The sequence below is a fragment of the Falco rusticolus genome, chromosome 5, assembly GCF_015220075.1.
Source record: "Falco rusticolus isolate bFalRus1 chromosome 5, bFalRus1.pri, whole genome shotgun sequence".
Taxonomy (NCBI): Eukaryota; Metazoa; Chordata; class Aves; order Falconiformes; family Falconidae; genus Falco; species Falco rusticolus.
The window spans coordinates 16,344,892-16,358,090 of record NC_051191.1 but is presented as its reverse complement, the minus strand read 5'-3'; the positions used below and the strand labels follow the sequence as shown (position 1 = coordinate 16,358,090).

The 13,199-nt window shown below is 39.6% G+C and overlaps 1 protein-coding gene across 2 annotated transcripts in view; it reads right to left on the bottom strand.

Annotated features, from left to right (window-relative positions):
* RELN (reelin) overlaps nucleotides 1–13,199 on the bottom strand; it is a 297,870-nt gene that overhangs the window by 108,422 nt on the left and 176,249 nt on the right. For both annotated transcript variants that reach the window (XM_037387677.1, XM_037387678.1), the window contains exons 11-14: nucleotides 9,525–9,670; nucleotides 5,231–5,382; nucleotides 2,115–2,227; nucleotides 190–398 (exon numbers count right to left, since the gene is read on the bottom strand). In XM_037387677.1, the coding sequence (XP_037243574.1) occupies nucleotides 190–398; nucleotides 2,115–2,227; nucleotides 5,231–5,382; nucleotides 9,525–9,670 (620 nt within the window). The remainder of the gene's footprint in view (nucleotides 1–189; nucleotides 399–2,114; nucleotides 2,228–5,230; nucleotides 5,383–9,524; nucleotides 9,671–13,199) is intronic.

Genomic DNA, 13,199 nt, shown 5'->3' with positions numbered 1-13,199 from the left:
TGCATGTGAGATACATAAATCTGGGTCTGTGGAGATCAGGAGAAACATTAACTTTTGAGCAGCTTATATTTGTCATTATTAATTGGCTCCATTCTTTCTGAGAAAAAAATTCCCAATACTCATATAGATATTACAAAGCAAAATGTACTAGAAAGCTGATAATCAAAAGAGAGATCTCACTAGTTGTACCTGTTACCAGGCTGGTAAGTTCCACAACCTAAATTGATGGAAAACTGGATCATGTGAGTCACCGTGGAAGGGAGCACTGGAAGGACATGGAAGTAATCCACAGCCCAGGTATTCCTGTTGTGGCCTTGGTGACTCTTTTGCTTCAGGCAAAATTTGGTTGCAGGAGTCTGCAGCTCCGGACTAATGACAACAGAAACCAAAGATGGAACCTTTAAAAGAAATTAAACCAGGCTTAAATAAAACAAATACTATTTTAAAAGGGTCACAAGGTACTATTTAAAATAGAAAAGCAACTTCAAATTTGCTGAACCAAACATGCTTTTCTCTCTACTTGCTTCATTTCTGTTAACTATTTTAGCCATTTTTTTCCACAGAAGATCCCAAATAAAAGTATTTTATATTATATGCACAGCCGATTAACACTCTGGATACCGGTGTCGCTTTTCATCTTAGTGGGATCAGATTGGTTGGTTGTAAAGGCACTGCAGAAAAGACTGTACCTCCTGCATTCTGAAAAATACCAGTTTGTTTTGCCAGTGCTCAGCTAGTAATGGAAGATGATCTTTGTCCTGGAGCCTTTCAGCTCACAGAAGCAAATGGAGGGTAATGGCATGTCTAGTCTGAATATGTGAGAATGGAGTAACTGCGTGAGTTCACAGGCGTATGCAGGGAGGACGTTACGTTGTGAAATAAAGCACTGCCTTTACAAAGCTTAGCCTTTGTCCTAAAGCAACATAATTAGAACTTTATTATGTCAAAAGAGGATGTCAGCTTTAAAACTGCTTGTTTTAAAAAAAACTCCACAATGAATTCAGTGTAATTACAGATCCTATCTCTCCCCGAGTTACCCAATTAATTTTTTATTATTTTACAATTACGGCTTCCTTAGTTTTAAAAAGGTTCTACCCTGTCTTTCACACAGAAGCAGGAGAGGAGGGAAGCCACGCACAATGAAACAATGCAAGTGACTCAACCAAACTCAGGCCGAGCCCGACTGTAAACATTTGCTGTCTGCATACAAAAATATAAAGGAACTTAATCCTCATCAAAATATCAGGATAAATGGTCATACAGACCTCTGCTTGAAATCAGCTGCATCTTTACCACCAAATTTCCCACACACTGTATAAGCATACTGGATTTCAATCTCTTCTCTCATCCATGTCTGTATGTATTACATATCAATTTTTGCTGCCTTTTTTACAGCAGCAGAATAAGGACACCTCATGGCTGGGTTATCCAGAGTACCCGTGGTCTAAGTGCTTCCTTGCCCTAGACAGGAAGGATCGTGGCAGCAAGCTCCAGGTCCTTAGTGTCCTGCCTGAGGGTGGTGGCGGTGGCTGGAAGGAGGCTCCACTATTAGCAGAGGAGACACTGCCTGTGCACGCTGCCAGCAACCGCCTCCTATGGCCGAGTTCATGCCCACATCACTGCGGACCCTCTAAGAGGGCACACAACTGTATTTAAAAGGGAAAGAAAAAGTGTAAAATGTGAAAATTCCTGCAGTAGGCATGGGAAAGACATCCAGGCATTTCTGAGTCACTCTCCTCCCAGCCACTGATCCCACCGTGACCGACCTTCTCAGGACATGGCTCTTGAATATCAAACTGTGGCTAGCAGGAGCTTGAGTGCAGACAAAGTAATTATTTGTGAGAAGACGTTATCACTGAACCCTGTTGCCCATTTGCCTGTTACCCTAGTACTGGCCAACGCCACAGTCCTGCTTGGGGGTGGAGCAATCAGCAATGACTGCAGAGCTGTGCTGCAAAGGCACCCCATCACTGTGAGACCTGCACATGATTGATGTGCTTGGGAAGGTCATGTCTGACCCTCCCTGTGGAATTCAACATACAACATTGTTGTGGTGGCTTGAAAACAGATTGATCTCTCCACCCCAGCCACCTACTTTGTTTAAGATGGCTTACCTTGTAAGCAGCATAGGTCAGGGTATCAAGAGGTATGTGTTCCCTCCTGCCTTCAATCTTGGCATAAAGTATGACATCATTTCCATGGGATTCTCCAGAATCGCAGGTTCCCCCTGTACAGCACACAATTGAGGGAGAACAAAATTAATTGAAGTCCTTGTTATTGGAAAGTGGAATCATATCATGCAGCCATAATTACGAAAATAATTACAACCAGATGCTATTTAACTTAGGATATGAAACAAAAGATCATCAGCCCTAAGGTCACAGTGTGTAAGAACTATTTGATCAGACACACCATGCCAGAGATCAAGGGGGTTGACAATTATGAAAACCTCCAGTACCTCTCTCAATCATCTTATCAAAACAATTTTAATAGTAAATGCTGTGCCCAAAGCAATACCCCTGTCTGTATGCTTTAAATTGTATTTACATAGAACTGCTCTGCTTTTGAGTCCTTGTCAGTAAACTGTTGTTTAGTACTCACACTCCATGCAGCCACACACATCATCTGTGAGGATCTCTTAAATACTTCTCAGCTGATAGTTTCACAGCTGAGAACTTGTTCTTAGTAGGAAACAAGGAATACTGCTGTGTACCTTATTTGTTGTGCTGCTACTTCTACTGTCTACACCATATCCTCAAAGGGATGGATGGAGTCTATTACATCACACAAAACATGTGACATGGTCACCTCACTGGAATGGGACAGCATTTAAAATATCTTCATATTGGTAGAACCTAAAATACTTCTTTACCTTCTCCAAAAGAGCAGGTGTATTGGCAAATACGAGTGTTAAGTTCTGCATTATAGTTATGAGATGGGCATCATCACACTAGTTTGGTGTTCTGGAGAAAAGATTTTAAAACAAAGTACTGTATTTGAAACAGGAAACACCATTTCCCTGTACACCACGGGTACCACAGGTATTTAAAAAAACACAAGAGAAAAAAACAGGATGAGGAAGCTTCTCTGAAAAGTCTCTAAAGTAGAAAAGTTCCATATACGAAAGACTTTCTCATTTCATTACAGATGGCCAGTTCTTGGAATGGACTAGGCAAAGCAGTCCACAGAACTAGTTAAGATGTGCATCTTTGATGTGTATTATACCATAATAAGGAGCATCCCTGTGTCCTTTCAAATCCTCTGCCCGAATGTTTAAACTACTATTTATTTAATTTACAAGTACATACAGAATACATTTTTCAAGTGATATCCCACTATCCTCTGTCCCTGCATGTGCTGACAGCTTCTCCCCCAAGTTCAGAAGGTTGAGCAAATTTATTTCCTGTTTCTGTTGCAGGTGTTGTAATGCTTGGAAGAACTGAGAAAAGGCATCCTCTTTTTCCTGTGCTTTATTGGTAATTCATGTAACACAGACGAGATGTGCGGTAACTTGGGACAACAACACGAGGTCTTCCACTCATTAAATAAAGTGTGTTCATTCTTGTTGATTCAGAAGGTTGCTTGTGGAGGTCACAAGTTTAGTCTCTGCTTCCCCCTTTATTATTCTATTATTCTCTACTTTTAAGCAAAAATACCCACCTCCTTTAAACATGGTGTTGAGAGAATAACTTCATACAATTTCCTCTATGTGCAAAATAAAAGTTCTGGAAAAACACTGTGAGGGAATGAATGATAACCACCATGTTCATAGGGATTTTGGTGTGTTGCAACAGCCAATTAGTGCAGTTGCGCTGACAACAGTGGAGAGGGGAAGTGACAGCATGGATTTGTTCTTAGCTGCTTTCTTAGCCCTGGTAAATGACTGAGGTTGCACTTTGTCCCGGCAGGGAACGTCTACAGATAATGCTAACACCGCATCGTGCTTTTCATGAGGGGTACCACGTATAGGCCATAACTTCTCCAAGACCATAGCACACTATAGCACACTCTGTGTGACTCTCGCCCTGGGCCAACACATTAGCAGAGGAAAATGTTTATGAATATAGTAAGAGCAGAAACTATTCTATGGGTTCAACTAGGTAAGGCTGCTCTACCTCTGTGCTACTCCTGTCTCACCCTCGGGTGCAACCCTGTTGACTCTGATGGATGAACACCAGGGTCTACATGGATACGACTGCAGGCAGATATGACAGGTACCTATAAATCATCCTTTGCAGTGTGGTAAGGATGACAAAGGTATGACTATTGCTTCTAATGACATAATAAGGGACATTGGTGACTAAGGGACATTAGAAGATCTGAGACACAGAAGATGTTACTTCACATGAATAATTGTTAACCTATGGAGCTGTGGGCACAACAGGCAGGTTCAGTTGATTAAACACTAGCACCAAGGATCACTTTAGACACTGTGGAGAGGCTGCCTCACCTACCTGCTACTCCAGCAGGCTGTGATTTCCACCAAGCCCCAGGTTATATCTGCCAGCCTTGTGCTGATGTCTCAGAAACACCTGGACACCTCAAGTGGCAACAACGTCCTGTGCTTGTGCAACAAATCCCGCTTGAGGACTCAACAAGTGTGAACCCACATCTATGTGTGCACCAGGTGCTTAAGCTTCCTTTATATCAGTGGGGATCCAACCCGTGCAGTCAGTGGGGTCCAGGGAGCTGCTCGGCTGGTCTAGCACAGCTATCTCACAATGAGCTGAACGTTTTGTTCCAGCAATGACACTGACCATATCTCCTCTAACTATAAAGGAAGTTTAGACACTGATCTGACATGGACACACCTTCATATAACTTCTATATTGAACTGTTTTAACCTGATGCTCAATGTTTGTATCAGCCAAAAAAAAAAAAAAAAAAGGCTGGATAAATCCATGGAAGAAAAGCACACCAAGGGCTACTAAACCCAGAGTGCCCTGTTTGGTTCAGAAAGCAGAAATTTTCATCTGCAAGTCAGTCTCATCTGGGAGAATATTTCTGGGAGGTCTATTTGCGTGCCTACCGTGTTTGTACACCTGTGTGGGCATCCAGAAGGGTGGACTCTCATCTGACCAGCAGTGGTCAGTCTTACATCCTCATGGGCATCACAGTCACAAATCAGAGCTATCCTCTTGTGAGCAGTATTTAAAAATTCCTATGCACACTGAGCAATTTAAATCTCACGTGCTTCATATGTTGTATTACATTAGGAATATATACTCACCCATACTGAAATAAAATCTTAAGTTCCCATAACCTGTAGCATCCATGTAAGGAGTGCATATTTTTCTTTCTCCGTCTCTGAGAAATACCACAGCTGAGCCAGATTCCAGTGTCCCACATTCGGTACCAATGACGGCTCCAAATATGTCCCACCTGAAGAGATCAACAAGGGGCAGAGAACATGCAGTGGCACGTTACTGATAAACTCATACAAAAGATGTTCTAGGAGTTCATTTATACATACAAAAAAAGGCATCTGCTTCTACTCTTAGAGAGGCCAACAAAATGGAGTCTTTGAAACATGACTCCTATGACATTACTTACATATTCAATACTAGCTTTTAAACCCAGTTGACTTAAAGCAAAGTTAATGCAAGTATTTTAAATAAATTGCCATAAAAGCATGAATTACTAAAAAAATGAGGCTTTTAATGAATGCTATTACCAAATATTTAGTGTTGTATTGTTCTATCATCTTCATTATTTTTCTGACAATAAAATGTTTAAAATAAATTGCATTCTGTTTTGTTCTGCATAATATAAGGTTTATAGTTCAATGAAGTTTGAAAAGGCACATGCCCACCATACCTGCCATACAGTCATTAAATATGTAGGTAATAGCTGAAAATGCTCTCTTTTCATCTTTTTCAGCATTTAGGGTAACAGTTTTTAACTAACACATGAACAGAGTACGAAAAAAGACTGCTGTGTTTCTAATATGTGATGATACGATCTTTCTCAGTTTTTCTGTACAGCATTTTATCTTATTTTTATTCAGTGATAATTAAAATAGCTGTTGCAGAATTTTTCAATTAAATATTTTTAATTGAAAATATGTTTTCATCATGAAAGCACTGGTTTCTTCAAAACTCAATTACAATATTTTGAAAGATTAGAAACTGTTGAAAACTTGTACGTTACTTTGGTCTGATCCATTATTATTCATGTTGAAGTCTTAATTAATTCATAATACAGTATTTTAAAATTATAAAGATGATAAAACAAAGAAATTATTCAGAATCACTAAATCCTGATAATCCAATCATTTAACTAGCCAGCAAGATTCAGGATGAATGAGAAAAAATTGCAGTTCAGAAACCTTTGTGGGAAGGCAGAGCCTTTTCCTCTCTCCCTCCAGCAGAAATAATCTCGAGCAGCTATATGCCATAAGACAATTTCAAAACCTGTCATTTCAAGAACTCAACAGTCTAGTTATCAGTTTAACCATTCCAACTATTTCAAAATTTATTTTTAGGATCTTCTAAAAAGCTGCCAGTTTCCTTATTGACCTAAGCTGTGACAGACCAGCAGCGTGTCTGTTTGGAAATCCTGCTTTGAAACTGTCAGTCATTTACACAGGAATTAGTGAGTTTAACATCACTGAAAAGCTTTATTATATAAATATTTTAACCAAAGCACAGTTTAACCTAACCCTAAGTCTGTCATGCAGAATTTGTAAAGGTAATGTGCAATATAATCAAAATACAATTTAAAAAATGGGTCTCTTGGGCTGAAGGCAAGTACAGAATTAAACAGTTGTGCCTTCTTTAACTTACATGAGAAAATCTCACAATGCTCCATTGATCTTTCGTATGCTCTATTTAGCTCAATTAAAACACTCTCAGTAGTGACCCACAAAACAACTCAGGGTCATGAATGATGCAGATCATGGATGCTTCCATGGATCCTCTCATTTTAGGCAGCATTAGAAATGAAACCCAGGAAGTTCTACTGCATGATAAAACCTGGCACTTTAATAGAAATATATCAACACACTGTCCATAAGGACAAATGGAGAAGGAACCTGGGTGATGGCATGACAGAGATGCGGACATTACATTTGAATTAATTTATCACTTGCATGACTCTTGAAATTCTTCTTTATAAACCCGGTGATAGAATAATATCACTATTCTAAATAATATCACTAGGACCTAAACTAGAGCAAAAGGACACGGAGGTCCAAAGCATTAATGTGTCTGCTAGAGGCAGAGGCAGCCTGGTGTGAGGATCTGCCCACTTTTAGGATCAGGTCCTAATTTACACAGTTAAACAGCCGAATGACAGTGGGAAGATGCGTGGTACTAACAACCACAACCCCTATCCATGTAGCTTACTGCTTTAGGTGGGACATGCAAAAAATACCAGTCAGCTGCTTATTAAAAACAATGATAAGCTCCTCTGCCCTCACTGTTGAGCTCTTTCACAGGTCTCACCTCTGAGAGCGCTTGGTGCAGAAGAAGCTGGTGGTGAGCCCTACATTGAGCTTCCTTTTGCTCTCTCCCTTATGAGGGATGCTTTTGCCTTTCCTTTGAGAGCTGATGTTACAAAGGGGAGCCTGAGAACTTCCTGCAAGCTCTGTCTCAGGTATAAAGAAAGTGTTTCTGTGACTATTTGAATACAGTAAAGCGGTACTTTAAATATAGTTCAAACAGCATTCAAAAATATTTCTCTAGGAATTAAGGAGGCACATATATTTGCAGTCACATACAATTCCCAAAGCAAAGTCCCACAGAAATGTTGCAGATAGGGACAGTGGTAGTTACAATTTTATATGATGGGGATGTAATCTGTAACATCACCTGAGTTCAGTGTGTTTTCATGGCTGCATGCAATTTAATCTTCCATTCTTAGAGCAACAATTGTAAGGAGGAAGTTTCTAATATAGAATAAAATTTGAAATTTAAAAAAAAAAACAAACACCAAAACCCAAGGGAAAAAGGTTTGAGGCCTTGGGCTGGCTGCTTAGTGCCTCAGAAAACAAAACTGCCACCTGCTAGGGCAGGCTGCCACACCATAAAGGTTTTACATGCAGGAGGGCAGATCAGGATCTGGTTCCTGGGACTGCAAGCAGGATGAGAGAGCAAAATGCATCTTCTGGCTGCACCCTGCCTTGCTCCTAGCTGGGAGTGGTGGCATCTGCGATTTGAGCTACGCACTATGTGACAGCAAAAATGTAATCTTCCTAATTTGGAAGAAATTGTGTATTTGTTAACAAGGGTTGCAACTGGCCCAGCTTAGCTTAACTAAATACCTGGTTCAGTAGAGACAGGACCTGCAGACAGCACAGATGTAACACTGCCATCCTGTTTTTTCAAGATGGAAAAGAGACTAAGAGAACATATCAAACGTATCCCACACAGTCACACAACACACCACACACTCATCTTCTTTCCTTTGTCTAAAACAGCACCTGCTGTGCCATGGGTTAATTATTCAAACTGGGACAGAGTTCACAGTGAATACTTTTCTGTAAGCCTCACATAAACTATGTGTCCACAGGAGACATTAGCATGTACTTCTTATAAAGGTGCTCTTTACCTTCAGCACAGCATAGGCAGCATTTGAATCAGCTGCTAATGATCTGAAGTACTTTGTAGGTTAAAATCAATATTCGGTAGAGACCCATAAATTAGCAGTGTATGTTTCTCATTGCCCTGGGGTTACAGTAACTAGTTAAAGTCTTTTTTTTAAAAAAAAAAAAAAAAAAAAGAATCAAGACCACATTGTTGGCCATTTTCTTTTTGTCAGAATTTATACACTAAGGTATATAAAATAATACTTCTTTACCAGGACACTTTTTTTTTTTTCTTTTAAGCTCACTCATGTTTTGCTAAGAGTAGCAATTTTGCTGTCCTAGATGGCTTCTTTATTTTCCGTGCGTTTGCAGCAGTCCCTGCTGGATCTGGCTTTACAGATACTCTTTGAATCCCAATGTATATATTTAAAGTAAAAACCAGTAAATTATCAGCCAGATCCTCAGCTCTTGCATGGCAGGCATGGCCATGTACTCGGTTCTGGAAGGTGAGAGCAGGCTGCTGCTTCAGCTGTCTTGCCTCCACCTGCTCCACACCTGCAGGCTTCTGCACAGGCAGGAGATCTCTCATGGCAAAGTGTGGCTCACAGCGGCAGTCTAGAGGGGGATGAATTTCTCAAGGAATTGGATTTTGTATGGATATGAGTTTGTTAACAGCACTCAGGTGTGAATGAAAAAACAGATCAACATCATGTGTTTCTTCAGAATGACTGCAAAATTCACAAACATGACTTTTTTCATTAAAAACATAGGTGACAGGATGGTCTGGAGACTGACTGCTCCTTTGGGGCTTTCCGGACTTGTTCCTTCCTAAAATCCACAATCACCTGTTATCTACTGTACTGCTATTTATCCTAGTCACGATCTTCCCTGACTACACAGCAAAGACAAAATGGAATTCTCTGTTTATCCAGTTTCCACACCCCTGGAGTGATGCTGCACATCTGCTTAAGGCCCTGCACAGGTGAGGGGCACTCACCCTTTAGGCTGGCTCTCAAATTCTTCTGCCCACTGCTCCTGGGCATCCTCTGTGGAGAGGTCCACGTCCCGAGTTGTGGCAAAATTGAACTCACTGCCTTCTGTCCCGTGGAAGTAGATGGAGTTCCCATCCGACTGGCAGCTATGCTGTGGACAAAAGGAGCACAGGGGAGGTGACGCTACATCAGGTTTGTAAAGTGTCCTGCTCATGCACTGTCAGAACTCAGAGAGAGCTATATGTTACCTAATGACTTACCGACACCTGAAACAACATAAAATAAAAAATGGACAGTCATATTTTATCTTTCTTGCCCCACTCCCAATGATGATTGCGCCCTAATCTCATACCTTCCTTACAAACACACCACAGATTATTGTAAAACTGTGTTTGCATAGAAAAGTCATGTACCGTCTCTTCAGGTGTTTATTTCTATTTTGAAGTATTGCCTTTATATCTGGCACATACACAACTGTGTGTACAAATAACTTTAGTAGTGCATCAAACATTGCTATGGGTATCTTGTCAGCATAAAAGTTTTGTGCTGTGAAACACATCAGGTCTCCATGCCTGAATTTTTGCCAGAAGAGGTGTTTGTGTGTAAAATTGCTATGCGTTGCCATACAGTAAACTTGGGGCCTGAAGTGCATGAGTGAAAAGGCAAATATTTGCCTTATTTCATTTGAATAGCATAACTAATAGCTCTATAGGAGACTAGGTCTTGTGATACAGCAGTCTCAGAGGTCCCAAGGCTGCCTCCAAACCCAACACATCTGCTTTTCCTATTGCACCTCCTCAACAGCATCGAAAGTGTGCCCTGCCTACCACAGCTCTCCAGGAGTGTCGACCTGGAAGAAGGTGCCTGTGAGGAGCACATGGGGGTTACAGTTCAGATTTACTTCTTTCTCCCATCTTACTTTTGCCTTCTTGTGTGTCTGATAAAATGGTAAAAGTCTTCCAAATCTGTGTGGCAAACAAGATACTGGAAGCTTCTAAAGAAGATCTACCTGGCCTTAATGCAAACTGAGAACTTGGCATTCTATCAAATTGCTCACACTACAGCAATACTGATAAAAATAATAATTAGCTAAAACACTTTAAAAAAAAATCTTTGTTGTATTAAAAATGAAAGCTGACATAATAAATAATTAATTAGAATAATTCTGCATTCTTAACAGAGTTCAACATCTGAAAAAGAGATAAAATAATGCCAAATTGCATTGACCTTTTCAGTACCGCCTGTGCAGTACCCTCCTGTCTCTGGACCTCTTCATAACGTGCCGAGGGAAAGTATGACAATGACCTCTTCTGTTTTTAAAAAGGTCATGGCAGTGCCCCATAAGTGAATAATTATATTTTTAACAAAGACAACGATGTGGCAAGAAATTATAACTGCCCAGTACACCTGCATGGGATTCTATAAGCAAAGTACAAAGTAATACATTTTGTCACATTCCTTCATTTACTAATGCAAAAAAGAGACATAACTGAAATTCTTTTGTTGATGATTTTCAAGTATGATTGACAATAACATAGCAATTAATTTATATTTAGGAATATAATTTATGACTATGTTTCTAAAGGTGTCTACACATTGTTAGAAAAAAATCAAGACCTGAAGTCGGATTTTTATATAGACGCTTTCTGGTCTATAGTTGAATGACAACAGCTCTATGTTTATTAAACACTGACTAAATATCACTTAAAGAAATAAACACACTATAAGAATGTACAGACTGTTTCAACTGCTAAAATAAACACATTGAATGTTTTTCTTCCAAAGAAAGGTCAAAGCAATAGATTCTCAAATGTTGATAAAACTTATTGCAGAAATTCAATAGATTTTGTCATAAATCTCCCTAATCTGTTTAATGCATCATATACACAGCGCACCATATATGCAGCTGCTGCCACTGAGAAGGCAGAATAATTTACACATAAAATATTTTATAACTAGCAGAATTTCATGAAACAGTTTTATATTTTACTTCTCCTTGAAAAACACTGCTTGTACCATACAGTTATTTGTAACTGACTGAGAAATGGCTTTTGTTCACTGATTTTATCCTTCATGTTCACAGGTATTGCTAACATCAGGATTTTAAGAATAATTTGTTTTTCTGCTTCTTGCTTTTCTGAATTCTCTTAATTTGCTGAACAGAAATGAAGTATCCTTTATCTGTCAATCAATCTGCCACAAAACTCCTATTATCTGCAGGCAGTCAAGTAAATACACTAAAAATAAATATTCAGGCTAAAACTTAATTCAAATCCATGTAACCCTTCATCTCTTAGGAAACAAACAGACACATAGATCCTACTGAGCTAGTTATTACAATTGCACACAAGCTTTGGAAAATCCTTTCTAAGCCTTACTTATTTCTCAGGTGCTAAGTTACATATAAGTATATACTTGATAGTGGAGTATGTAATTAGTAATCTCTTGCCAGATGAAAGCAACCTATTAAAATAAACACAAACCAGATGCAAACCTATTATCACTTAACATTTCTGTGCTCTTCCGCTGTTTAACAGAATATTTACTGAAGTACACCTGATGGAGTTTCCATTTAGGTTGTCAAGTTAAATAAATGGGCAGTTTGGCAAAGGGGTGAATAAGTAATTATTGATACAGTAGTATATGACCAACCCTTTATGAAAGCTCAAAAGCATCGTTTATTTCACTAATTCTATAAAACTATCTTTATGCTTTTATACACAGCTACATATTATCTGTGAATATGTATTTTATGCATATTTTATATGTTAATGAACCACACAACGTATGGCTTAAATCACTCTCTGCTCACGTTATCTTTGAATCTCACATGAAACAGCTACGCAGAAGAGAAGTTCAAACTGGGGTTTAACTCCTGTTATTCTACATACCTACAAAACCAGCCACAGAAGCTGATTACATTTAAAGAGAGTAAGAAAGATGTTCAAACCAGAGGTATAGCTTTTAAAGAAGTTCTGAGGGAGGGCCATCATTTTCTGGTACATTTTTTGCCCCAGTGGCACCTTTGGGACCCCAGACACATGCCTGTAGGAGAAGCAGAGGAGGATGAGCCCCATCTGCATGAGCCATGCCGCCCCACAAGGGCCAGGGTTCCTCTGCTCATGCTCTTGCCTTCTCCCACCTGCCACATTTCCCTCACTTGTATAAGCATCACTCCCAGTTTACACTTAGCTTCCACGTTTTTCTTCTGATTTTCCAGGCAGTCACTATCTGTTGCTACTTGTACTACTTTTTTTTTTTTTCACTCGATGGGCTGCTAAGGGGTGAATAACGTCAAAGGGCCCTCAGCCAAATTTTTCAGGAGCAAAAGAAGCTCCACAGGAGATGGTCCCTCACCGGCATTGCTCCCAACTTCCCTGTCAGTCTTGTTCAACATCCAGGAGGCTGCTGACTGTGTTGGATTATTTTGCAGGTTTCTAATAGGGCTTGAACAGATTAGAGACTGAATTGAAACCATCAGACTCTTTTTCTCTTGGTTTCAACCCAGAATTTGAATCCAAGCCTTTAGAAATGAAGAACTGAAGTACAATTTACATACTGTCGCCTCTTTCCCAAATTAAAGGCTTTACACTTGCAGTGGTAGTCTATATACTTCCAGTATTTAAGGATTGAATTTTACAGTGGGGTTTTTTTGTGTCATTCTGAAGTGATAAAAAATG